General features: G+C 39.5%; 1 protein-coding gene across 1 annotated transcript in view; it reads left to right on the plus strand.

The window, feature by feature from the left end:
• Positions 1–1,154: 1,154 nt before the first annotated feature.
• The window catches only part of LOC139635898 (uncharacterized), a 33,143-nt gene continuing 6,998 nt past the window's right edge, over positions 1,155–27,299 (plus strand). Inside the window, exons 1-52 of the mRNA XM_071503451.1 lie at positions 1,155–1,313; positions 4,293–4,390; positions 5,410–5,428; positions 5,610–5,646; positions 7,686–7,808; positions 8,127–8,326; positions 8,406–8,509; positions 9,417–9,529; positions 9,754–9,975; positions 10,171–10,245; positions 10,376–10,617; positions 11,066–11,144; positions 11,280–11,423; positions 11,794–11,996; positions 12,090–12,199; positions 12,914–13,032; positions 13,118–13,288; positions 13,372–13,403; positions 14,284–14,381; positions 14,513–14,535; positions 14,672–14,693; positions 14,799–14,826; positions 14,922–15,006; positions 15,125–15,271; positions 15,394–15,605; positions 16,393–16,493; positions 16,620–16,738; positions 16,847–17,023; positions 17,114–17,145; positions 17,238–17,335; positions 18,241–18,263; positions 18,369–18,390; positions 18,505–18,532; positions 18,639–18,723; positions 18,839–18,985; positions 19,164–19,375; positions 19,496–19,599; positions 20,233–20,351; positions 20,674–20,829; positions 21,082–21,296; positions 21,469–21,554; positions 22,299–22,435; positions 22,529–22,654; positions 22,738–22,928; positions 23,357–23,445; positions 23,738–23,865; positions 23,994–24,121; positions 24,199–24,316; positions 25,592–25,810; positions 25,952–26,122; positions 26,912–27,061; positions 27,145–27,209. Coding sequence (XP_071359552.1) covers positions 4,339–4,390; positions 5,410–5,428; positions 5,610–5,646; positions 7,686–7,808; positions 8,127–8,326; positions 8,406–8,509; positions 9,417–9,529; positions 9,754–9,975; positions 10,171–10,245; positions 10,376–10,617; positions 11,066–11,144; positions 11,280–11,423; positions 11,794–11,996; positions 12,090–12,199; positions 12,914–13,032; positions 13,118–13,288; positions 13,372–13,403; positions 14,284–14,381; positions 14,513–14,535; positions 14,672–14,693; positions 14,799–14,826; positions 14,922–15,006; positions 15,125–15,271; positions 15,394–15,605; positions 16,393–16,493; positions 16,620–16,738; positions 16,847–17,023; positions 17,114–17,145; positions 17,238–17,335; positions 18,241–18,263; positions 18,369–18,390; positions 18,505–18,532; positions 18,639–18,723; positions 18,839–18,985; positions 19,164–19,375; positions 19,496–19,599; positions 20,233–20,351; positions 20,674–20,829; positions 21,082–21,296; positions 21,469–21,554; positions 22,299–22,435; positions 22,529–22,654; positions 22,738–22,928; positions 23,357–23,445; positions 23,738–23,865; positions 23,994–24,121; positions 24,199–24,316; positions 25,592–25,810; positions 25,952–26,122; positions 26,912–27,061; positions 27,145–27,209 — 5,906 coding nt within the window. The 5' untranslated portion in view covers positions 1,155–1,313; positions 4,293–4,338. The remainder of the gene's footprint in view (positions 1,314–4,292; positions 4,391–5,409; positions 5,429–5,609; positions 5,647–7,685; positions 7,809–8,126; positions 8,327–8,405; positions 8,510–9,416; positions 9,530–9,753; positions 9,976–10,170; positions 10,246–10,375; positions 10,618–11,065; positions 11,145–11,279; positions 11,424–11,793; positions 11,997–12,089; positions 12,200–12,913; positions 13,033–13,117; positions 13,289–13,371; positions 13,404–14,283; positions 14,382–14,512; positions 14,536–14,671; positions 14,694–14,798; positions 14,827–14,921; positions 15,007–15,124; positions 15,272–15,393; positions 15,606–16,392; positions 16,494–16,619; positions 16,739–16,846; positions 17,024–17,113; positions 17,146–17,237; positions 17,336–18,240; positions 18,264–18,368; positions 18,391–18,504; positions 18,533–18,638; positions 18,724–18,838; positions 18,986–19,163; positions 19,376–19,495; positions 19,600–20,232; positions 20,352–20,673; positions 20,830–21,081; positions 21,297–21,468; positions 21,555–22,298; positions 22,436–22,528; positions 22,655–22,737; positions 22,929–23,356; positions 23,446–23,737; positions 23,866–23,993; positions 24,122–24,198; positions 24,317–25,591; positions 25,811–25,951; positions 26,123–26,911; positions 27,062–27,144; positions 27,210–27,299) is intronic.

Here is a 27,299-nt window from a genome sequence, read left to right on the forward strand (position 1 = left end):
TACCAGTTTTTATGCTAAGCTAAGTTAACCAGCTGCTGGTAATAGCCTCATATTTAGTGTACAAACATGAAATTGATATTGTCTCATCTTACCCTCTGCAAAAAAGAAAATGAGCGTTAAAATAAACAATTCCTATTCCTCATCGTAATCGGTTCATCCTGAAGATGGCAATCTGCAATGCACACATACAAATACACACACACTTATATAATACATAAACAATATTTCTGGTATGTGGTTTTTAAGAATTATAATTAATCCTAAAGAATTCTTAAAGAGTTATAATAGATCAGATGGCCTCTGAAAAACTGTGACACTGAATAACCTCTGACTTATATCGGTAATAAAGCATCTGCAGTGAATGTAAACACACTGGTCTTTACACTTCCTCACCAAATTGTGAACAAACGTCAGTTTACTTGAACATTTTGTAATCCATGACCTGTAATATAATTTATGGCTGTTGATTGTAAGAGTCAGTCAACCTTTATACTGAATGAATCACTAATACTGAATTCAGTTTGTTTGATGATTATTAACAAACCAGTCTAACCTGATGTGCATGTGCATGCTGAGGTATGTGTGTCTGTGTCTATTTGAGTGTATGTGCCCGTGAACGCACACATGAATACAAAAGTCTCTCAGCCCGGTTCAGTTTCTGTCACTGTCACAGTCCACATGTAGATATCTCACTCACTATTAGAAGCCTTATGTCTAATTTTCAGGAATAAAGCTAATTAACAGACCTTTAAAGCCTTAAAAGAGAAAAGCTTTTTCATCTGTGGCAGAACTGTTTATTGTCAATTCTTATTCTGTGTGTAAAGTTAAAAATACATGCATATTAAATCCATTAAATCCAACACCACATGATGGGTTGTCTCAGATATTAAGTCCAAATTGCTGTATTATTAACAAAGCTAGAGGCTTAAAAAAAATAATAGGGGGGTGAAACCTGCTGAACATGAATCAGGTGTAACTTTATGCTTTGTGTCTCTTTTCTGACTTATTTCACACGGTCATTCATGGACACAAAGGCAGAGCATACATGTAATCTACACAACTAAGCACAGACTGTATACCTAAACACAGCAGTAGGAGTAGTAGTAGTACACGCCTAAAGCAGAAGAGCAAACCTCGTCCTGCCCCCTTGCACAGCAGAGAGGAGTCTGCCATCATTACCTGTGTTATCGTCACAAGACAACACACCCTTCAACAGTTTACAGGTACACCTGTGTCTCAGGTGTCAGAGGAGAGACTGTCCAACCCCCGGCACTTTACAGCGCCTGAAGGACTTGAGCTACAAACAAGATTTGGTAAGAGACTCTGTTGTTGATACGTCATGTCTTTATGTCATTTTATATCCACGTGAAATCTAAAACCTAAAGGATCACATCAGCTGCTTTTTTATCTTGTCTCTATATTGTCTGATCATAGATCCTATTGACTGATATTTATTCAGATTTAAGAGTAAATAGAGAACAACAGGGCCTTTCTAATGTGTTAATGTGTATATGAGCAGGTTTTACACGCAGATACGGTTGAAAATCAGAGAAGTGATCACTTAATGTACCAGAATCTTTTTTTGTTGTATGCCTGTGCAGCTGTGGCAACAACGTGCCAAATGGGGATTTCAGCTGTGGGAATAATAAGTTCTGCTTCATTAAACTAGGTTAGAGTGTGTTCAAGCCTGTTACTCTCCGTATAATACAATATAAATGGGACTTTCGAAATAATCTTTAGAATTAAGAATAATAAATGTATTACAGATTATTCGGCTGACAAAATCATTTATAAAATCTGTGGTGGTATCGAGATCCTTTACCTAAGCAGTAATACAAAATTAATTAATTACAAGTCTTACAATTAAAGATTATACTGAAGTGAAAAGCAGTAGTAACAAAATATGAAGTATTAAGTATCAAGTGTTATTATGTAATCTTATTACTGTTGTTTGTAACTGTCCGGCATTAGTAGACGTGCTCTTGATGTACAATACGTTTTTCAGGGTGGGTATCATGTAATATTTACTTTAAATACCTCTGAGTACTTCAACAACAATAATGAACAGTAATGCATCATATTTAGGCTGATTGCATGTTTTGTACGTGAAATCTTTACTCTTACTTTGTGACTCAGTCACATAATCAAAACGTAGTGGAGTAAAAAGTACAAAATTTCCTCCTGAAACGCAGTGAAGCAGAAGTATAAAGTAATATTGAATGGAAATGCAGTTAAGTGCAGTATTTGAGTAAATGTACTTTGTCTTGTGGGGTGATTTGATGTTTGTATAATCCCTCATGTATTGTTCTCATATGTTCTTATATTTGATGTTCGTATAAGCTAAATTAAACTGACCTTTAACGTTGATACAGGGAACAAAAAGAGTTTAAAAAAAATTTTTCTACTGAGTGATTGCGCAACTACATTTTATTTTATTTTGTCCAAACTCTTTCAGTCCCTTCTCCTTCTCTTACAAAATAAGAATCAAAAATCCACTTATGGGAAAGGAAATATGTGTGTGGATACAGATGACATCATTTAACCAGCCTTAAAAGACAAATATTTTAAAATATTTTCCCACTACTTCTGTTAAGCTCCAGTATTGGTAAAAGCAAATTAGTCACAAATAATCTAAATAGTGTTTGTCTTTCACCTGCCAGAGTTACGAATGGGCGCGGAGACTGAATGATCCTGAACAAACACTTAAACTTTAACCAAATATTTATTCTAATGCAAGGGCTGACGGTATGTTGCAATATATGGCACAGATTCATTTGGGTGAAAGTGTTGAGAGAGAATTCATCAGTGTGAGCATGTGTTTGTGTGTAGTTAGTTACTTAGTTTGAAGACACCACAATATCTTTTCAGCGGTAAAACATTTGTAATACAAGAACATCATTTCTCTTGTATTGCAAAAAAATGTACTCTGATGATCTTCTGATGTTTAATGACTAAAACCTGCCACAAAAAAGATTCACTGCTTAATACACGCCATGATTTTTGTCTGAGGACCCCTTTATGTGTTGAGAGACTTATTAGTTACTGTCATGATTCCTCCACTCCATAAAGGCTATGAACTGATTCCCTCCTATAGTAATTCTAGTCTGAGAGACCATAACTTTGGACAATACCCACTTGATTTGACTAACTCACAACGCTGAAGCCTCATTTTAACTGGATCTAGTTCTCGATCTCTTGCACCGATATCACTTTAGGATTGGATCTGTTAGATTTTGGTTTGGGTTTGACGTGTTGTGGTTATGATTAAGGTTAAAGTCAGTTCAGAAAACTATAAGTCTATGCAATGTCATCCTAAGTGACAAAAACAAGTGTTTGTTTGTTTGTGTGTGTGTGTGTGTGTGTGTGTGTGCATGTGTGTGTGTGTGTGTGTGTGCATGAGAAAGAAAGATAAGTCAGTGCATTATTTGTTATCACTTTACCATGATTGAAGCAGAGAGATGTGAGGATGTGACCTAACATCTGCTATACAATGGGATGTGTTCTTGACTTTTCACCTTGAACTCCCTGTCCTTGAAACACTGTGTCTTTCACAGTTCCAGATAATATCGACAGATCAGTAAAAAATCAGGACGCTAACTGTTGCGAGTGCTTTGCCAGGACTATTGTGAAATGAGTTCAATTTGCCCTCGCCACTGTTTGTGGATTTTTCTTTTCAACCATTGTCATGTGCTTGTTGGCTTTGTGTTCAATGTTTGGAGGTGAAAGGTTTAGGGTTTCGTCATTCTTTCCGAAAGACAGAATGCTTCTTTCTGAAGCATCAATTGTCTCATCTTCATCTTTTGTACCGCTATGTTAAAGGTCAGCTGACTGTAAACTATCTAACAGCCACACCCTGATTCCTATCTGCTGTGAACTGCCAAACAGGCTCTGAGCTTTAATGCACAAAGTGCAACGATGACAGCGACGGGACAACAATGGACTAAAAATGTGTTTTAAAAAAAGGAAAAAAAAGAAAGCTTATTTATGTAACACATTAAACTTTGTCAGGATTTCAAGTAGCAGAAAGAGGTCCACCTTTTTAAAAATGATTACACAACATCAGTTATTTTATACTGTACTCACTTTTCTAATACTAAGTTTATTGGTGATTGAATATTCTTGGTATATCGTCAAGTTTACCTTAAAATTAAGAAACAGAGAAATATGCGATTTAATTGCTTTACATGCCTTGAAAATGTCTGTAATTCAGATTGCTGATCCACCTGCCCCTTGTAGTGCTTGTTGGTGTAGAGGCTGACCGTGTCACCTGCTTCCTCTGATTCCCTCCCCAGTGATTTGCACCACAAAGCCCTCTCATCCCATGAGACTTGTCACATCATGAGATCACGCTACCTATTCCTACTGGTTTACCTACTGGGGAGCTGCTTGGGTAAGATCAGATTTAGTGTCTTTTCTCTAATGTGTACAGTCATAAAGGAAAAATCTAAGTCACCAGTGACTTCATCCTACTTAACATTGTCTGTGCAGCTAATGTCTGATACTGGTTGCCTGCTAGTTCTCGCTCAGTGCCATAGAGCTCCAATTTTGTACAAAAACTATTAAAGGTCCCATATTGTAGATGGTGAGATTTCCATGTCTTTTTTATTATAAATGTTATTATATGCTTTACATGCTATATTAATACTGTGAAAGTATCAAAGTGCTCAGTCCACAAAGAAATGCACACTTCCCGGGAAACAGGATTCTGTTTCTCTGTTTTACTTGAAATCTGCTATATTTTGATTTGATTACTCAGTAAGCCAATCAGAAGAGAGACTCTGAGCCTCTCTCTATTATGATTGGCTCGCTAACCTGTTGTTAGTGGAGCCATTGGAGACATTGAGACATGTAAAACTACAAACCACAAATATCTTATGGATATCAAAACTTCAAATAAAACACAGGAAAGGTGTAAAATATGGGACCTTTAAAAGAAACAAATAATTAAGCCACCACTGAAAATAGTCCCCAACAACTGCTCTTTTTACTCCTGTTTGAGTAACATTTCCTGTAAACCACAGTGGCCAGCTGCAATAAGAAATTATTTAGCTTTTTAAAAAATTTACCAATGTGTGTGTGACCCATTTTTTACATCTTCAGCAGGATGAATGGGTTTTCAATTGATAGACACCAGCCAGGGAAATTAGAAAGTATTGAGACATGAACTAATGAATTGTTGGTTTTCTTCCTTTCACTGACTTTGTGGATAATAACAAAACTACACAACATGGGCAGCCTTATTGTTTACAGCTTAAAGATGGTGTTGACAAATCCAATGAAAAGACCAAAATTAATTAATTATGTGTTAGTCTTTCTGTATTTCTCCTAAATACTGTCTGTCCAAATCTAGCTGAAGTCCGTCAGATTCTAGTGTCAGCTCTAACAATGACCTTTGTCTTCTTCTAACAGGGGCATCAAGTACACAAAGGTAAGATCAGAAGGTTGAGATGGAAAACCACACACACCACAACATTTTTGGTACAAAGCCAGTGGTGCATTCAATTTTCTCTCCCACTTACAAAGATTACACCATGTTCTAAATAAAATGTCCAATGACGTCTTTTATCTTTTCATGCTCGTGTTGTTGCTTCACCAATGGAAATCTAAAGAAATGAAACCTGCACTACAAGAGAAACCTGTGGTCAGGTGAGTGAAGCCATCACACACCAAAGTACTGAACGTTATTGTGCAGGAGAACAGAACTCTGCCCCCAAAAACATTTCAAAATTGCAAGTTGTGCATGTATTTGTTGACAAATCTGGATTTATGATCATAATGAAATCCCTCCCAAAGCTGCAGGTATTAACGTCATGTTCTGATTTAATCTCTCAGTTGAAGACTTCTGTATTCCTCATATTGTTTTCAAAACAACAAATGATAAGATAAGACAAAGTTGTCTGGTGTTTGTTTTTGTTGGATTTGCCTCTGGCATTCAATCTACTCACGTTCAGTTTCACATGAGCAGCTTCAGGATTTATCATTATTTTACAGCAGAATATTTGAAGTTGGAATTTATCAGACTGTGTGAGGAAATTAAGAAGGATACTGTATGTAGTTGGCAGCAACTCCAAAGTCTCTGGTCAGGGGCAAATGACAACAAGAGCTCTTTAATAGCAGCATTAGACTGAGTCATTCAATGTGATAAAAAAGAAAGGACCAGAATAGTAGCCTCCATAACACCTTAAAGTCACATTTTGCTTGTGACTACAGTGTCTGAGGATTCTTGGAATAATTCATATGCACAGTCACAAAACCGCCCAAATCACATACCAGCAGCATCAAGATCAGTTTGCTCTTCAGTTATTGCACTTGATAAAATACAATCCAATCACAGTTTATCAAGACACCCAGTAGCCTACTTCATAGTTGTCGACTGCATAACACAAGCACCAAACAACAGACCCGCCTACGGTGAATACCAGTGTGGGGAGGCTTGGTCACGTTGACAGTTGTCAAGACTGTTGGTGTTGCTGCAACTTGTTTGTCGTCTTTGGCTGTGATGTTGTCACTGTGACACTGTGCACAATGATTTTGCAGTTTTCATGACCAATGCACCAGCATGTCTTACGGTATGATGAGAAGATAAACGGTTAGCTTTAAAGCTGTCACAGTCTGACAGGCTCCATTCTTAGTGTTTTCACATCCACATGTGGTATGTGAACTAACAGAGTTACGAAGACACCGGACACTTGTGCTATAGACTGCTGACATGTCACAGTTTCAGTGTATCGCTGGGACATGTCACTGAGCCTGAATGGAAAACAGGACTACCCTGGTAAGGGTAAAGCTAAATAGATGTCAGCCCTCATTGATATTATGAATCACACCTGTGCTTTCCCTGCAGTGACCTTGGCAGTGACAAGTCACAGTGTCAAATTCTGTAACAAGGAGTGATTATTTTAGGTTTGTCTTGTTTTATTGTCTGTCTGAATTTTGCAACTTATGTTGTTGCAAAATAATTACTATGCTAAATTAGCTGGCTAATATGCTGAGTATGGCTAGCTAGCTTAACAAGGTTATTAATTAATTGGTTCACTAACCACATTTATGTTCTTATATATAGATATACAGTATGTGCTTTAATTCCTCTCTATATTAATGATTGAATTTATTAGACAAATATAGTGGCCTTTCATTGTGATTCAGATTTGCTCCTTGGGAACTGTATGTATAACCAGATAATCAAAACTGTATGGTAAAAGAGGAGCATGCTAAGTTGCCAGATTTGTGCTGGATTTGTACATGTTCATGGATATTGTCTGTATGTGTTTATATAAGAAGGGTAACCTCAGCTGCAGACTCCTTGACTCACAATGGGCCAAATAAAAGTGCTGCTAACATGGAGCTAAGTCTCAGTCTGACGCAGCAAAATGTATTTTAAATGAAACAAATCTAGATGAATCAACTACACAGTCAGACAATCAGCCAGGCCATGAGCCCTGGCTCATGGAAACTTACTGGTATAAATAGTACACTACAATCCCAAATATTATGAACTGATTATCAGCTCAATGGTTATGAGCATTTCCCCTGTTGTCTGTAAATGTTTAGTTTTTTTAATGAGAAGAAAAAATCCATGATTCTTGTCAGAAGCTGCATAATCACCCTCTTAAGTAGGATTTGGTGTTGTTTTTTTTCTATCTCAAATAGTTTACTCATTGCTCAAGTTTCCCACTCATTCCAAGGTCCCAGATTCAACGTCGCACTTCCTCCAGTGCGTGGGATTACCATCGACAGACACAGGGAGAGACCACATGCGGAGGCTGAAAGACATGCTTGAGGCGACGATGGATGTGTACACCTTCATGGTACGGCTGAAGGTTAACACTATAGCACAGGAATGTGAAAGTAGACGTGCAAGAGGAGGAATGTTGCCACAGATTCCAACCTGACCTGTTGGTGGTGTAATGCTCTTTTTTTTCTCATGGAGTGACAGTCAGCAGCGACTGGAAAGACTATTGTGAAGGTTAAATGTTGAGTGTATTTGTCTACTTGTTTTATTAGTGTATCAAGGACATGCATTTATCCACATAACATAAAAAGAATCAGCTGTCTGTGTACCCCACATAATGGTTTTTCCTTTTTACATCCCCCCATCACCACCTCTACCACCACCACCACCACAGAGGTCCAGCATGACAGGAGTGCCAATTCTCAGCCTGCAGGGGGCACTGGACTTGAAGTCTGATGTGGACCCCCTTCAGAATGAAGCCCTGGTCCAGATGTGGCTGGAGGTCAAGATTAAACCGCTGCTTAAATCCATCACCAAAAACTTCCTGTCCTGCCTCAGCACCAAGAACTTCAGCTGCTCCACCTACCAGACTGTGTACGTCTATTTCTGTCTCTATCTACCAGTGTGTTTTGGTGACCACAACGTCTTCTCACCATCCTCTCTTTTCTTACAGGGTGAGGGAGCTCAGTCACTATTATTCTGAGATGGATCCAGTCAGACAAAAGTGGATCTACACATTCTTTATGTACCCCTTCCTGTCTGGAGACAGAGTGGCTGGTAAAGTTTTTATGCTAATAAATCTAAATTCAGGAAAAGGAAATTATTTACAAAGAGGCTACTTCCACTGAGGCTGCACATTCCTTTAATCTTGTTATTTGAAAAACAGAAAACGCTCAGAAAAATTTGAGATTCAAAGGCTTTTATTTTGTTACATGCCCATTTAGTATGTGCTTTGACATAAGGGAAAAAGAACAAGAATTACAATTAGAGCAAAAATAAGGATTACAAAAGGAAATATGCAGGATTAAAATTAAAATGTAAAAATTCTGAATACATTTAATTTAAGTATGAAAATGCTAAAGAGTATATTGGTGTAGTGCGTGTGTGTATGATTGTCATTTCATTTATACGTGTCTGTTTTCAGATCTAAATCAAAAAGTGCATAGTGATCATCAGATCACATTCATCAGATTGTCTGATAAATGTGAAAGATTGTGGCCATGAGTCATGAAGAACTGCTTGATCCTTTTTTTTAATGTTAATTGTGCAAAATGCTTGTCTCTAACTCACAACCACTAACTTATGGCCATTAACCTAATGTTGCTGTAGCGCTAAATATTGGCAGAATGTCATGAAATTTTGTTGAATCATTCATAGTTGACGTGTGCAGGTGACATCAAAAATAAAGAGTTATTGCACAGTGCATTTAGGAGTCAAGGCGCTTTATGTAAGATAGTCAACACCTACAAAAGATCTGCAAGGAGTTACAAGTTTAAAGGTAAAGTGACTTATAGATAACTAATAGGTGGTGCTGTCTTTTACTGAATTTTACTTATTCTGTTTTCTTGCAAACAAATGTGACCAAACCCCTCATGGCAGATTAGTTGAGTTCACAGTAGCGTTCGTGCAGCACAATAATGACTAAATCTTTAGGACTATGCAAAATTCACAAAATTGTGTGCAGGTTGTGTGAGCCCAGGGGAGAGCAGTGAGGAGTGGCTGATGAAGAATTTTGGTGCGTTCAGAGCCATGGCCCGAATGAAGGACTTTTCAACACTCAACATGGTCTTTAGTGGAGTGAGTTAACTTGATTTTTCTTCAAGATCTATAGGATTTACAACCCCACAGCAACAGAGCGGGGAGAGTTTTAGTGCTAGAGACACTTCATAGATCTGTTCACTTTGGAACAAATGGTGAATTAAACTTAACTAGGCACTTAAAGCAAACACATCATTGCTATTCCACATCTCCATCCTCCTTCTCTCTCTAATTCTGGTCTCTTGTTTATTTCTCCACCACAGTTGCACGTTCTTCACCTGTTGTCTCCAGCACAGAAGGCCGAGCTGCTGATGATGCCTGGGGTTTCAGGTTTGGACAATGGCACCTTAACCCTGGTCTTCCACAATTTGTTAACAGGGGGCTCTGGCCCTCCCCCCACCATGAGCCCTGATGGGGGGCACAACTGGACAAGCCCTGGATTTCCATCTACCTATCCTCCACGCCCTTCAAATAACTTAAGAGAGGTACTAGCATGCATCTATGGATACTGCCAGGTCTTTGAGGCTATAAAATCCTAAATTGATGTTTTAGTAAATTCCTGTGTAATTCATAACACAAGACAAGAAATCCTCGTAAACCATTACAGGTTTAAGAAGTTAAGATCTTTTCATTTCCAGCTAAAATAGCAATTTTAGTCACTCCTTGTGTCTCACTTACAGGTTGTAAATGGGTTCATGACAGCTTTCAGACCCATTGGGAGCTTCGTTCACAACTTTGTGTCCTTCACACAAGAGGTAAAAGCCCCCCCACACACAATACATTACATACACATGCACACATACCACATAAACTGACCTGCTGATTTATGTAAACTCCAGTGACCCTGTCAAGTGTAGTGACTCCTGATGTTCGGTGTTTCTCCAGAGAGACGTGTCAGAAATAAGAAGCGCCACTCTGACTCAGTTCCTGCTCAACTGGACTCTGGCTGAGCTGGCAGACATTTACCGGCCACAAAACACATCTGTCGCTCCAGAGATGCCAAAGTTTGATGTGACCAATGTGGAGGACTGGTACCAACAGGTTGTGGTGCCGGTGTTAAGGAGGTTCTTGCCGAGCGATGAGGCCCTGATGCATCAAAACATCAAGCTCGCCTTCCACCGACTGTTGTAAGTCAAGCTAACCAACTTGATTAGCATTTTTTCAATATGAGATAGAACTAAATGGGAAACAATAGAATTAGATGAGTCAAATTCAGCTGTTTGCAGCAAAAAAGATATTTGCAGGAGTTGGTGGAAAAGTAAAAAGGAAAGTGAATATTGGACTCATCAGGTGACCAGAAAAACAACTACAGATGAATGCACATGTTTCTGCTGGATGTGTAAAGGCTCTTCCTTGCTATGTTAGCCATACAAGACCTTGATCAGGTGAAAATATGTCAGGCTGTGGGGTAATCAGCTCATTGTGGAGTTTCTGCCCACTTGTGGCCAAAAATCATCAATGCAGCTTTAAGTAAGCACATCGGTCCACTCAGCCCACACCAGGTCAATCTGTATGTTTACTGATGGTTTATTATAATGTCTTTTGAATCCATGTTTGTGTCTCGTTTCTGTGCAGCTATCTGGACTATGGTAACGACAATGAAACTGAAATCCAGGATGTCTGTAGCATCACCCTTGATAAGAGCAGTTGTGGGGTGAGGCATCATTTTATTTATTTATCTTTTTAACATTAATCAAGTTTGAAGGTTTTGAATTTTTTTTACTTTTACATGAACTTTTCCTAGCAGCCAAAACTCTGCTTATAAAATGTTTTTCTTTTTTGTTACCAGCTGACTAATGCAGTAGAAAACGTGGCCCATGTTTTGCATTGCGCTGCTCGTACCAACCTGACAATGTCCGAGGCGACAATCATGAGACTGATCGTAGAGCTGACAGAGCGTCTGAACTCACTGATCACGGAGCTGTCCACAGCCGTGAGTATCTATGTGTTTCTCAATGGATCATACTTAAAGTGTCAGCAGATTAAGCATCAGATCCTTTGGGAATAACAGCAGATTCAAATCCAATGTCTCTGATTTTTTGTGTTTTTTATGTCACAAAATGTTCATTTAAACTACTAGCATGAGAAAAATGTTTGAGTAAAATTTTTAAAAGAAAGGTTTTTAAGGCTAAACCAATGTATTAAGAATCCTTCCACCTCTGTAGACGATTATAGACACACAAAACCTCCACCATAAAACTTATGGTAAACAATGTCTCATGCTTTATGTGTGTTTGTTTGCTCACTCATTTTACTACACATTTTAAAATCAGTGCCGTCTCCCTCCTGTGTTCCTCCTGTAGAACTTCAAAGAGGTGGCGTCCGACTTTCAGCAGATCTTTGGAGAGGCGGACTCTCCGTCTCTGACCCAGGAACACCTGCAGGACCCGAACTTCATCAAGCTCTGGTTCCAGGTCAAGCTGATGCCCCTCCTGCCTAACGTACCCCCAGCCCTCCTCTCCTGCCTCAGCACCAAGAACTTCTCCTGCCCCGTTTACCAAACCATGTGAGTTCACAGGTTTGAGAGGATTTCTTTTTCTTCACACATACACGGTTTGGTGTTGTTATCTTCATTTTGTCTTTGTCTTGTTATGTGCAGTGTCGCAGCTCTCAGCAGAGGCATGATGATGATGGATGCTGATCCAATGTACAGTCGAAACATCTATGAGCACTTCATCTTCCGCTTCCTGTTGCATCACAACACCACTGGTAAGCAAACTGATAGCAGTTGTATGGAAGTACAGAGAAGCAAAAATTTTGTCTTTTTTTTTCAGTTGCAATATTCACCACAATCTGAAACATGTTTATCCTGTAACTACATCAAAATCTTAACATCACATTCTGGCCAATTGTAGAAGGACTTACAGTATAAATGACCTAGATATTATTACAATGGTAATATGGAGTAGTAGCATTAAATTCAGAATAGTATTTAAAGTATTAAATGCTAAAAAAAAAAAGGCTAATTTAAGTGGATTTCTGATATTATTAGGTTATCGTTAGGATCGTGTTACTCTTGTTTTTTGTTTTTTCTGTTTTTCTGATTATCACTAAGCAGCGATTTACTGTTTTAGTTCATTGAGTTGGAGCCAATTTGAACTATTTTACATCTTTTTTGTGAAGTTTAATCTGTAATGATGTACTGTATTTTAAAAGCTGATCATATGATTTGTATGTAAAGTCTGATAAAGTAGAAGCTAGTAACTTCAGCTTTCAAATAAATGTAGTGGTGTAAAAAGTGGAAAGTAGCATGAAGTGCTGCATGAAATACACAAGTAAAGTACAAGTACCTAATTTGTAGTGCAGTATTTGAGTAAATGTGCTTAGTTACTTCAGACTTTTGCTTCCTGTTTATCACGAACAGAATAATAATGTAAAGATGAGGTTTAATGCATGTGGTTAATTTCTGTGCATATGTTTCAGACCCTCAGTGTCTCTCCTCAGCCAATCACAGTGCAGAGTGGCTACAAAAAAACTTTGGCTTCTTCTCAAGATTCGCCGCTGTCACGGACTTCTACAAGCTGAACCCCGGCTTCTCTGGAGTAAGTCTGGAAAACCTGAACGTGCTGTAATACTTCATCTAAACTGACGCTTTAAGTATCCTCTCCTGTCTTGTCTCCTGTCCAGCTGGAGGTTCTTCACCTCTTGTCTCCAAAACAAATAGCAGAGATGCTGTTGCTGCCTCTTCCTACTCCTCCAGAGAAAGACGTTGTTATCAACCGAGTGTTTGACTTCCTGATGAGGTCCCCTGAAAAACTACCAGAGGTCCTTCACTACCTGGTTAAGCTCGCCATGAAGGTAATAGCTTTGATATGATCATTTTTCAGCAAATTTTTAACTGGCCTTTATGTTTAATTGTAAATTAATATGTATTTTCTCAGGTCAGTCCACCCTGTGATGTCTACAAACACATGTGAGTACTTTCAGATGGTTTTATTACTGATCTTTGTTGTTAATTAACAGCAGCCACATTAGCCCAGCATACGTATTTCACAGCACATGTCGACCGGTGTAACCAAAAATATCACTAACTGCTACTTTGCAGTAATTGCTGGAGCTGAACCATCGTTAATGTTATTAGTTGCACCTGATAGGCAAACTGATAGGAGCAGCTGAAGCTCAGGAGGTACAGCACTAATCAGAAGTTCAATTCCCACTTTCTTCAGTCTTCATGTCATGAATGCAGCTTCCATTATAAAGCACTTTGAGTGGTCGATTTTGGTCTTTTTAGTGTTTATAGTGGTGGCCAGAACATTTACTTTTACATTCAATTCAATTCAACTTTATTTATTTATTTATTTATTTATTTTAAAAGTCAGTTCCTACAAAGCAAACACCTATATCACAATTCTGACATAATTCATGAGATGATTAATTATCTGAAAAATGAATGGAGGTGTGAAATAAAGAGGCAGGGATTTCTGTTTTTGTTAACAGAGTAAGCTTGGTTATATTACTTAGCTAATCAAATCATTCAATAGCGTAAAAAAACTTGGGAACCACTGCATAAATTACATTATTATCACTTATAATTATGTTTATCTATGTGTGTGTTAGCTGGCGCTGTATCTCAAGAAGATTTCAATTAAATTTGGTAGAGTTAGCCAAGAAGATTAAGTTTTTTTTATTTAAATGATTTATTTATTTTTGATGTGGTTCCAGGATTTTTCCTCAACACAGACCATTTTCTACTTTTTAAATAACAACGTCAAAGTTTGTGTAGCTCTGATGATGGTGCTATGAGCTGTTTAAATTCTTGTTAAATGTTTGTTTTTGTTATTTATTTATATCAGTTTTGTGCGACTGTATGGCGCCATACCATCTCTGCCCACGGACATTGAGCCACTCACCTGGGCTGGCATAGATGAACTGATGAGCATTGCACCAGAAGGTCAGTCTCTCTTTCTCACACACACAAAGAAAAAAAAAAAAAATATTCTGACCATAAATACAAGCTTATGCAATTTACTCACGTACTCAACATATGAGTTGACTGAATATTTTCTGTTTGCATTTGAACAGCTTGTGTGCCAGAGAACATCACGGTGAGATTTCTTTAAATCAGCCTCAACTTATTTTTCCAATTAATCTATTTTAGCTGTATTTTGTAGCCCTTGACTGAATTTTTGAGATAAATCTGTCAGTATTTAACTTAAAATGTATTCAATCTGTCCTTCACAGTGCCCAGTAACCCTCTTCAATGGTAAGAGCTCTTTGATAGACATCAAGCTTAAGTCTCATTTTACTTTTCACTATATTACGTGTTTTTAGAGTCATTTAATGTTTTTCTTTTGGTGCTGTTTGACAGGGACAAACATCTGCAAAGGAGTTGACAGGTATTCATTTTTTTATACTTTATATCCAGAATCATCAAAACTGCTGTAACAGTCTCTGTACAAATGACTATTTGCTAATTTACATGTATTTACAGCTCTGACCTACAGTCTCACTTTAACACATCGGCCTCTATGGATGTCCCCTGTAATTTTACCTTGGAGAAATATGCATGTGCTCAGGTGGGTCAAAGTCAGCTTGGAATGACAAAAATACTGCATAGGATGCATTCTGAGAGTATTGTTTATGCAACTTGCTGCCTAAATAGCTAAATGATCACTTATTCTGTTGCACATACAGCTGGAGAACTTCACGGCCAATCAGCTGGTGTCTCTCCTGAAGTGTAACCTGCCTGGAAACAGCAGCCGCTCCAAAGTGCTGTGGAAGATGCTGCTCACTAAACTCTCCTATATCTTGGACCCAGCTCTGGACATCCTGGCTAACACGGTCAGTAGCTTTTTAAACCCCAAATGTCCAAAAAGTACTAATCAGTTTGAAGAAGACTGAGGGAGTGTACATCTCCGGGTAACTGAAATGATAGTGATTCAGTCCATTGACCTCACCCACAGTCTATGCCTATGGTTGGTCCTTCGGCGATGGAGGTTTTGGATGTGATTGGAGAGATCAGAGTGTCAATGCTGACTGATGAGCAGCTGATGAGCAGCAGTGAGATCAGGAAGTGGTTCTCCGGGCGCCTCAGAGCGTTCCTGCCGTTTACATCAGGAAGGTTTCTGCACTGTCTGACCCGCAGGAACCTCAGCTGTCAGTCGTACCAGCAAATGTAAGTGTAACTGCCTCAGACTGTGCACAGACTTATAGCCCTTCTTTCACAATAACATGGATATACCGCTTTTTTACACTTCATGTCCATATCTAGTTTACTGGCTTAAGAGATGAGGATTCCACTGAACCCCATATAAATGGTGAATTGTTTTCATGTTAACATGCTATTTCGAAGCATGTTGTTATGTTAAAGATACCATATGTGTGTCTTCAGACTTGCTGGAAAACAGCATACATCTTCTGTGGTGACCTCACTTTGCACTAGTGGGTGTATCCAAATAGTCCAACCAACAAAGAACTGACACCTTTTTCAATACCGCTGCCTTTCTGCCTGGCCTATCACATCTAACTGCATTTTCCCCATAACTAATAGCTGCTAACCAGCTAGCCCCGGCCTGTTTTTTCACTTTCTGATAGCAACTAACTGTAGCCGCTCCTCCCCGCTCCTCGTAAACACATTCAGCGGCACAGAAAACTTACAGACACCCCCTTTAAAGTTATTATGCTAACAGGCTAATGTCCAGCTGCTGCTAATAAAGTTCAGATTGACAGAAGCCGAACAAATTAAGACAGATATTGTTATTCTGAGCCTTTCAGGTGAGTCTGGGGTTTAATTGAACACTATAAAATTTTAGTTTACAGTGTTTTAGGCCAATGTTTATTTCATTTTGTATATGTAAGGATCGAAGAATAGCAGACACGTCTCCATTTTTCTTCCATCCAGCAGTTGACCAACCTCTGGATTAAACCATCTTAATTTCACCTTCTGTCTGTGTTATTGTCAGACTGCAGGTATTTATCCACCAGTTTGAAAACATGACCCTAAGACAGCAGCATGTGGTCTTTAAGGATTTCGTCCTGCGTTTCCTGTCACAACCTCACTCAGGTACTTGCTGCACTTTCTGAATGACCACAATGCTGTGACTGAGCTTGGATGGTTTTTAAAATGAAAAAAAAATAAAAAATGTGTTAGCATTTACAGATGTCTCTTTATGTCCATGACTTGCTCCAGGTCCGGGCTGTGTGAATGGCTCCACAGGCAGTGCAGAGTGGCTGAGGAAGAACCTGGGTCCATTTTCAGTGTTTTTGTCTCTCAGAGAGCTGCTGCTTCTCAACCCACGCTTCAACCCGGTGAGATTTCAGTTTTGCAAACAACAAGGGATTAAAAGAATTAGCCAGTGCTGTTATTACTTTGTCAGCAGTGGTGAACTTTTTTTCTCCTTCCTTTACCTCTTTTAGCTGGAGGTCCTACGACTCCTGACTCCAAAGCAGAGTGCAGAGCTGCTGGTGTTGACTCTTCCTACCCTCCCAGATAGAGACGTCATCATCAATACGCTGTTTGATTACCTGACCGAGCCTCCTGAGCAGAAGAAATTTTCGGAGTTCCTGTTCCACCTCGTCAGGGTTGTTCCACAGGTAAAAATAATAAAGCTCTTCCTCTTCATTCAGAATTTTCACTTTGCTTTTCTTGTTCAAATTGTTTATCTTTGTTTTCTGTATTTCAAGGGAAACGTTTCCTGTTCATCTTACAAAACACTGTAGGTTCATGAGCTTTTTTTCGCATTATATATAAATAATCATTTTGATTATTACGTTGAGATGTTAATTCCACATATGTTTGGTGTTCCAGGTTTGCCAGACTGGACCTGGCCATGGCTGAAGTTCCTCTTGACATAGTTTCAAACATCACTTACACCAAGATGGACTTATCCAAGCACATACCACCAGGTGAGAAGCACAGTCCGGAAAATCCAACTTAAAAAAAACAACATCTGAAAAAAAATACAAGAAAATACAAGGTTTCATGTTTCTCATGGCTGCACCAGTCAATAAATGGAAATGTTCCAGATGCCTTTTGCATAATTGAAACACATTTCCCCCTAAATTCACCTTAATCATTTGGTATGTGGTAAATTTTGTGATAACCATTCGATCATAAAATAAAGTACTGTGGGGTTCAACATTGTTTGATTGCACAGCAAACATTTGTAAAGACTGACTGGCTGCCAGGTTAGAGGGGGTGTAACAGGTTGAAAACACAAATTATAAACAAGGGATTAAATGAAAGTATAACCATAATACCAACAGTAGTCCAACTGGTTCTTTCCTATCATTTATCGGGAAGAACTGATGTGAAATGAGTAATGTCCTGAAATCTGACCCCTTGTTCCTGCTGGCTTCACTTCAACAGAGTACAATCACAATATTAAGTTGAACTGGGTAATAAAAAATAAAAAAACCTATGACTGTCACTGAAAAGAGGTGGCTCTTTTCACTGTCGATATCGGATTCCTGACCCTCACTACCTATGGGGAATCCACAGTCTCTTTATTCTTAGTGTACATGCTTTTTACCTGGTAATTTTCTCAGCAGACACACAGTGTATGGTCCAGTATGATCTCTAGTATCAAAGGCTGCGCTTTAAAATAATTATTCAAGTGACTTTAAGTGGAAACAGCTGATTCTGTGCAGTATCTAAGGTTTCCATCTTCCCTCATCATGAACACGTCTTTGTCTTCCCATAATGTAAACTTATCATTTAAATGCATTTTAGAATGTAAATTTCATTTCATTTTTTCAACTATATCAGTAAAAGTAATTTGCATTTGCCTGTGTCTTTTTTTTTATTATAGGTTGCATCATATACAGTGGAAAGGTAATTAAATGTGATTTTGGTATTTTTAGAATATTGTTCTGAATATAGTTCATATTGTGTCATATTGGTTTTATGATCTTAATCGTATTCTTTTGTGCCCCCTAGTGCAACGTTACCATGACAAATGGTGAGTTGTCTCACTTCTTAAAAAGTACATTTTTTAAGTAATTTAATATTTTAATGTGGATAATCAACAATTGATTAATTTATTTATTGATTAATTTACTGCTGTTTTTCACAGAAACTGACATTTGTGTTGGAGTGAACAGGTGGGATTTATAAAACACTCTCTGGAATCTTATCTTGGGTTGGACACTTTGTGCCAAATATAATGTCAACAAACTTTTAAGCTGCTCTTTCATTTTCACACCACAGCACATCGCTGCAGCTCCACCTCAACAGCGGGAAGATGAAGGGACGTTTCTGTGACTTTGCCGTTGAGGAATTTGCCTGCGCCTCAGTAAGACAAAAAAAAACCAAACATCTAAGCTCAGCGGGCAGTCCTAAAACTACCACTGTGAGAAACAGTCAGTGTATTTTCTCACTTGTTGTCATTCTGCTCTGTCATCACACAGCTGTCAGCGTTAACAGCAGAGGATCTGGCAGTGATGCTGATGTGTAATCGCTCCTCCAACTCCAGCGGGTCCAGACCTGTCTGGAAGCTCGTCCTCTCCAAAGCCTCTCATGTGCTCGATGAAGCTCTGGATCTTCTAGCCAACAGGGTACAAATCAGCAGCTCTCTTTTTCTGTAGTGTGAGGCGTTAGCATGCTGCAGCTGCATCACTTTTGCTCTCTGTGTCACTAAACCTGTGTGAAGTCGTTAAAATATCAGAAATGATCAGATTGGGTTTGTATGGACCTGAACTAGACCCTGGATGTCTTTTTAAATCTTTCTTGTAGACTCTGGACCCCAGAAATCCTGCTTTGTCAGTGGTTCTGGACTCCATACGAGAAATCCGATTGGACACCTTCAGCATGTTCAGCTTCAACAATCCTGCCATCATCCAGCTGTGGTTCAACCACCGGCTCCGCCCATTCCTGCCTGCTGTGTCCCCCGACTTCCTGTCATGTCTCACCACAAAGGGACTGAACTGCAGCAGCTACCAACACATGTAAGAAACACGACATTTATCACAGCAGCCTCTTACACCTTCTCCTGATTCTGTCACTTGTGATGTCAAAATTGTTGTCACACTCTGCATTAAACACATCCACTCATTTTTTGAACACAGTGTCCAGATTTTGAGTCGTGTCCAGCCAAACATGACGCTAGCCAAGCAGATGATGGTTTACACACACTTCATGAAGGTTTTCCTTACCAGGAACAACACTGCAGGTATGAGTGCACATTACAGGGTGATGGAGTTTAGGTATGAAAGCAAAATGAGTAAATGTCTTAAATGTGGTTCTTGAGTCTGTGACACTCATTACACCACCAAATAAAACTGTTGAATGGATGAAAAATGGGGATTTCACTTTATACACACATCACATGTAAAATTGAATAAATAAAAATAAAGATATTTAGAGAAGTCACATCAAGACTGCATAAAATCAGGTAGGAAACTTAGTTTATCATTTGTGCTGCAGTGATTAAAGACATTAAAACAAGTAAATGCACAAGCTTAAAAAGAATGTAATGTATGTGATTTACTGGTAAGCTGCAGCAGACAGTAATGTTTTAAATCCTGATTTAAATGAGCAGTTTCTGCAGATCTCAGGGTAGGAGATCACCAAAGTCATTACGATTCATCTTCCGAGGACCATGTGGTAGTTGTGGGGATCACTGCTGTGATAAACATCTTTTCCTGAGATACCACCAGAACTAATATTCTCCACTACATCACATTAAAAATATACCACGGTGTGCAAGGTGTCTTGTACATGATGCATGAAGTAAACAGTGGTAGATAGATGTTTCCTTCAGAGGAGTGAATCTGTGTTTGTTCTGTGTGTTTCTGTGGTTCAGACCCCAGCTGCAGCGCACACACTAACAACAGTGGAGAGTGGCTGCAGAAGAACCTGGGAGGTTTCTCTGTCCTCGTGTCCTTCCATGACCTTCAGATGCTCTACCCCAACTTCACAGCTGTAATTTTTGCTGCATTGTGTCTCCCTTTTTTTTTTTTTTGATTATGATTGTTGTGCCAGGATTGCATCAGCACTTTAAAATACACTCAGCACTTTAACATATAGGAGCGCCTGAGCTACTGCACTACACATATGACAAATGATGTCTCTGTTTCCTTCTATCATCCCCCCTCGACCAGTGGAGAATGATATCTCACGCTCATCTATGCAGAGTGGATATTATGGAAGTGACAAATAAATCTGATTCTGCTTGTAATTGTTTATTTTTGTCTCGTTGTCTTGTTTTGACTGTCTATGCATGTGTGTGTTTATGTACATGCAGATGGAAGCATTGCCACAGCTGTCCGTCAGGCAGCTAGCAGAGGTGTCCGCCACACCTGGCCAGCTCACCTCTACTGCCCAGGTTAACATGGTGATGAAGCACGTCCCCAGCCGAAGACTCGCTGCCTTCTTTGATGACTTCTCACCTGCCATCATGGTGAGTTGTTGGTACCAGGAAATTAAATTCAAGTCAGAAAAATCAAGTAAAATTGTGGTTTTCTGCTTATCTAAGATAGACACATCATACATCATCAACGTCACACATTTCCTGCGATGGTTATAAGTATATTGGTGGTTTATAAAATTCTGTTTCTTGAAAGTTGAAAAATACATGATGCATCCTGAGGGTTTCTCTCTCTGTGTGGTTGCATTTCCTCATCCTTACTTTGTCTCCCCTCTTTTTCTGCAGGGACATGAAAACATGTTCCCCTCTCCGGTGAGGTCAGCCATGTTACAAGTCGTGTTTGATCGTGCAAACCTCTCAGATCACTCAGTGAGCGACTCGGCTGTGTCGCTGTGGCTTCACAACCGACTGCGCCCCCTGCTGGTCAACCTGTCACCACTCCATGTTGCACCATTCTTCGCAATACTGACAGGAAGGAACTGCAGTATCGAGCTGCAGGGGTACGTGTAATCAAATTTATTTTAAACCCAGATCCCTTTTGGTCCTAGGAAATGTAATGTGCAGTAGCTCATCTCTAAAGTTGCCCCTATGGAATTCCCTACAGATGTCAAACGTCAAATGAAACAAAAATTGTTGATGCCTTGTTTTTTTATTTATTTATTTATTTTTCAGAATAGAGGACCTAAACGCAACAATCTCATCCCTCAGTGAAGATGTAAAGAAAGAAATCCACAACCACATCATTCAGACTCTGAGAGGTAACAGTTTACAGGACATAATGAATTACTGTTATCACACCACTTCTACAAACAGAATAAGTCGTCAGGATGATTATTCCATTTGCAGGAATTGCATGACTGTTCTAAGAGAGGGGGTTGATGTTCAAAGGTATCCTGAGGAATTTCTGACCACTAGCTGAGTTATGGAGCACAGTTTTCATAAGTCGGCCCCAGTTTTGTTTGTGTCCACTTAACACAGTGAACTTTCCTGCTAGTGGTGTCACACTTTGAGTGGTAAACAAGGACAAGGACACACACACTGAACCTAAACAGAACTTGGTTTGTTCAGAAAAAAAACCTCCACAGTTGACCTTTAATTTACATTCACAGGCTACTTCATCTTCTTTACAGGAGATGTAGAGATTACCTTTGTATATTCAAACTCCTGTCAGATATATAGGTGTCTGAAAACTGCAAAGTGCACTTTGAAGTGCAGGACAGGGGAGAGTAATGTAACTGCAAGTCGCTATAACTTTAATTTAAGTATGAATGATATGGATACTTTCCTAACTCGTCCTCGGTCTGATATACAGTATTGCTCTGTATTGTTCAGAGTTTCAAACAAAATGACACTAAAGCTTTTGTTTGTATACTTTTGTACATTTACTGTACAATGAACCATTTCTATTTAAAACCATTGATACCGGTGCACAGCAAACAAATGCATTTTGTTTAGAAAATTTACCACATTTACTCAGCTGCCCTTGTTCACTCTTACTCTAGGTACAACACCTCTCCGCTGCTATGGCGACAACAACAACCACAGTTTCTACGGTTTCCTGGAGCGTACATTCATGGGATTCCAGTTCCCCAACCTGACCACCTTCCTGTTACTCATGCCTCACGACAGAATGCCTCAGGTTTGTGTCCAGAATTAAAAAAGGCATGAGGAGAAATTTAGACGACAAACGAGAAGGAATGAGAGATTTATTTTGTCTTTGCTGTTCCTGTAGTTGGTGAACTCCATGTCTCTATCGGATCTTGGGGATTTCCTCCGTCGTCCTGACGTTGTCGACAATGATGCGCAGCTCTGTGAGCTCTACAACAGCTACAACTCCACGCCAACGTTCTTGGAGACCGTATGTACCACACCCACGAACGCACAAAGGAATGCAAACACATTGTGATGATATAATCACATCACTGTGTATATTCACAACAGGAGTCTCTCCCCACGGCGGTGAGGCGGCCCACGCTGCCTTGCGTCTGGCCCATGGCTCTCAGCAGCTCCACGAGGTCAGAGGTCAACGCTTGGTTTGACCGACGCCTCCACAACTACTTGGTCTTCCTCACAAAGAATCTGATCAGCCCCAACAGCACACACAATGCCACCTGTCTGGCCTTCCAAAAGTTGTACGTATGCTCTGCTCAGTTTGTGAAAAAGAAAGTCATATAATTATAAAATAAAAAAAAAACACATGACAGCCTGATCCACATCATAATATTCCCTCATCCCCAACCACACCAACCCTCCCATCCAGCTCCTCCAGGCAAAAACAGTAAAAAGCACCAATAACAAATAATAAGAATTCATCCATATGCACATACACGTCCCTCTGTGCATTAATTATTTTTCTTATGATTCAAGTCTCTCTCGTTATAACTCCTATACATTATGTACATGTCCATATAATACACTCTACTCTGGGGTCCCAGAGGCCTGTGGGTACATATTTGCCTTTTTTTTATATGAAGATGTATAGGATGATAAACCTTCTTGACTCCTCTATTTTAGTTGTTTTCATCTCACTTGATCTGATTTCATTATGTTTTTGTTTCAGTGTCTCAGTTCTTGGTGGATACAACTACACTGCTGCAGACTTTGCGAGGTCAGATGTGTTCGACAGCATCAGGGCCTACCTCACCTCAGGTCAGTCTTCAGAGGAACACAGAGCTCCTCTGTTGTGACAAGTACAGGATGAATGCCCTGATACCCTGATATAGTTATCAATTATTTTCCCAATAATATCAGATTTGGTGGCATACAGTGTTGAATACAGGATAAGTGGCAGCATGTAGGAGAAGCAGTCGTAAAATTTTGAGAAATTCACATGCTGAAAAGAGTCTCAATCAGCATAACTATACTATTTATTCTTTATTTATCTCTCTGGTCATAATAAATTCTCCAATTATAATTTAATATTCATAACTTGTCATCGTAGCAACGGCGCCACGGTGTTACAGTCCCAGTGACCCAGAGCTAAACTCTACAGCCTGGTTTGCTGAGTACATCGGCCCTTTCATGCCTTTCCTCACTCTGGCGGATCTTCAGATGTTTGGATCAGCACAGGTACTGGACTCATTCTTAAACTGCAACTCAGGTGGGGTTGAAATTAATCAAGAAATATGTGTTGGCGACTGGATAAATGATGTACAGACTCACTTCTCAGTGCTCACAGCCCTCCCTCCGCCCTGCAGGTCATCCAGGTGTTCACAGTGAACCCTCTGAATCTCGCCCTCTTCAACCACTCCACCTTACCTCTCAACCTCACCAACTACTACACTGAGCTTGTTTATCAGCAGGACAGCAACTTCAATCCCTTGCTGTGAGTCGAAACCCATGAAACGTGTTTTACCCTCCAAATGTGTTTTATCCTAAATCAGTTCTTCTCCCTCTCTGCAGTCTGCCTCTGGTGTTTCGGTGCATCGCTCCTGGTCCAGCATTCAGCCAGCTGACTGCGACGGAAAGTATGATAGTGCTACACAACCTGACCACTCTCTGTACAGACCTGGACCCGCAGGTAATAAAAACACACAAAGCAAACATGCATTAGCAGAACAGTTTTCTAGTAACAAGGAAAAATCTGTAAGAATAAGTAGAAAAAAATGCTTCCATACAGGGAAGAAAGAGGTCACTGCATGGTTTGATGAGTATAAAAGTGATGAATATGTTGTGGCCTTCACAGTCATCAGATTCCAATCCAGGTGAAACAGTAGCTACAGGGACTTGGGTCTCGATAACCACTTCCATTGGTGTCTTTCCAGTCGATAAAACACTTGGATTTGCTGAGCCCTGATTCTAACAAATCTCTTATCAAACCTTTTTCTCTCACCACATTTTTTTAGCAATAAGAGAGGGACAGAACTTTCTGAAATTAGCTCCAATTAAATAAATAAATAATAAATAAATACATATCAATACTGTACATTACTCAATTTATTAGATTAGAATCAGCAGCTTCATAATTAAGTAGTGTGTTAAAAATTAGGTTTGTGCTCATTATTACATTTAGTGGTTTTTTCGTGGCATTTGATTGCATTTCAAACACAATATCAAATAACGAGTATGAATCTGCTCACGTCCTATTTTTAATCATGTGTTCGCCATTGAACATAAAAAACTAAAACCCAAAGATCTGTGATCACCTTTTATTTTCTCAGAAGACAGAAGCACCACAGTTTGATTGACACTTAATTAATGTAACTACAACCTGAAAGAGAGATGAGCAACAGAAAATGTCATAAAATATGTATCTGACAATGGTATAAAGTTGTTTTTATGTTAAAAAGTCAAGGTACAAATTTGTCCTATAAACTCCAGAGGCAGTAGCATTCTTCTGTCATTGATTATTGGTAATCGGAAGCTAGTGGTCACACGGGGTTTTTCTCAACTTCAAAGCATTATCAGAGTACTGCTGTTGTGTATCAAGTGGAAATTTCGTACTGATGACATTTCTTCCTAGGTCAATGTTTTGATATTTATTCATTCAGAAAAAACTAAACAGAAAGACAGGGCAGCCATTGTTTTGGCTTGGTGATCACTGGTGGGAAGCTGGTGATGGATCATGTCCTGGTTGTCCTGGTTGGAAAAAAGAAAAACAATCTCTCCACGCAGTCCATTTAGCTTAGCTTCGATCATATCATATGTTTGGTAAAAACATTTTGGTAGTGCAGGATATATAACTCAAAGTATGAATTGTGTGGTTCCACATTGTACCTGTATAGGGTACTGCTCCAGGAATGAGTCTTTTCACTCCAAAACTGACTGATGTTTTTTTTTTCTTTGGACATTGTAGATTTCTGCAGCTTTGGCAGGTAACCTTGGTGACGACATTGACGCCACAGCCATTTCTGCCCTTGGCACCGAAAGCTCCGGCTTGTCCACAGGCCAGATCAAGACAATAAAGCCTGAGGACCTTTTTACTGCCATAAGCATTCTCAGCAGTGTGATGGGCTGGAATGAAGGTCAGGCCAGGGCCATTATCCAGTCTCTGATGTCTTCAGGGGTCCTGCAGGTAGCTGATGTCTCTTTGTCTGTCTGTCACTGTACATTTTACTGAATTCTGATGCGATTTAAGATGCAAAGGTTGTTTATGAGGGCACACAAGCTGGAGTAAAGTTATCTCAGTGGTGATGTTCTCCTCTCCTCTCACCAGATCAACAGCACGTCATCACTGCTCATGCTGGGCTCTCTTGTTGTTGGTGTTCCTTCAACAGTGTTCAGCGGCATCAGTGGCTCCCAGCTTATTAATGTATCTAATAATCCTTCATTCCTGCTGCACTTGATGTCAGCTCCACAGATCGTCCAGCAGATGTTTGTCACTCAGGTAAGGCAGTTACATCTCTCAAATCATTTCTTCAAATTTGCCCCAGAAGATCTTCCAATTTATACAACACTGACATCATCTCTCTTCAGACCCTTGATTCAGGGAAGGAATGGTGGAAAAAAGTGAGAAACTTAAAAATCCAGGTTTTAGGAAACCTGGATAAGACCTTAGGTTAAAAGAAACCAGGATATGCTACCTGGAGAACTCTGATAGAAACCAGGATGCTGTGGCATTTAAACACCTCATCCAGGTTTCTGAACTCTCCTGCTGCTAAAGAACAGAGTGGCTGAGAAATCAGATGATCAGATATTGTTTTGATCTGCATACAGGGATATGAATAACCAAGTTTCTCATGTTTCATGTAAACACCATATCCCAAATATGATCAAAACCAGAATAAGAGTCAAAACTGGGATACTCATGTACTTGCAAACAGGTGGTGCTCTCTGCACACCAATGGTAGATGTGGTTGTGATGTGCCTGGTTGTGGCTTTTCTGTCAGTGTTTCCTTTGAAATGTGTGATTTACAAGTGATTTCCCTCAGGAACGCTGGTCACTGGTAGTTTTTTAGTTTTTTGCACCATTCTTACTAAACCTATATTTTTTTATGTGTGGGTGTAAAAAAGCCAAGGCTACAGCTGTTTGCAAGATGCCCGATCCAGCATGACTTGTGAACAGAAGTTTACTTGTTTTGTCTGTTCTGTGTCTCTATTGAACCTGATTCTGGAAACACTGGTAAGCCTGATTTCTACAGGAGTTTGACAAAGTGATTTAACTCTCCTATTCCAGATCATATCAGTGAATAGCAACAGCAGCACGATCATACAGAACGTTCCAGATGAAATGGCCACTGAGATCCCTCGAGCTCTGCTGCTGGGCTTCTCAAATAACAACGATGTTTACAAAAAACTCAACAAGAAGAAATGGAAACGGCAGCAGGTAGGCGCGGCAACAGAGAGACACGCACTTTTGTACTCTGCACACCTGCTGTATGTCATTACATGTCTTCTTTTTCCCTTTAGGCTGAGTTGTTCTTTAATGTGATAGCTGTGGAAAGTGCAACCACAGCGCTGGGGAGTCCAAACAAGTGAGTTTCAAAGATGTTTCAGTCAGAAGATGACCTGCAAGTGGACCGCAAGTGGTACATAACATGCTCTTTGTGTGTGTGTGTGTGTGT

The sequence above is a fragment of the Trachinotus anak genome, unplaced genomic scaffold (assembly GCF_046630095.1).
Source record: "Trachinotus anak isolate AG129_WGS33_773 ecotype Australia unplaced genomic scaffold, CSIRO_AGI_Tana_v1 ptg000019l, whole genome shotgun sequence".
Taxonomy (NCBI): domain Eukaryota; kingdom Metazoa; phylum Chordata; class Actinopteri; order Carangiformes; family Carangidae; genus Trachinotus; species Trachinotus anak.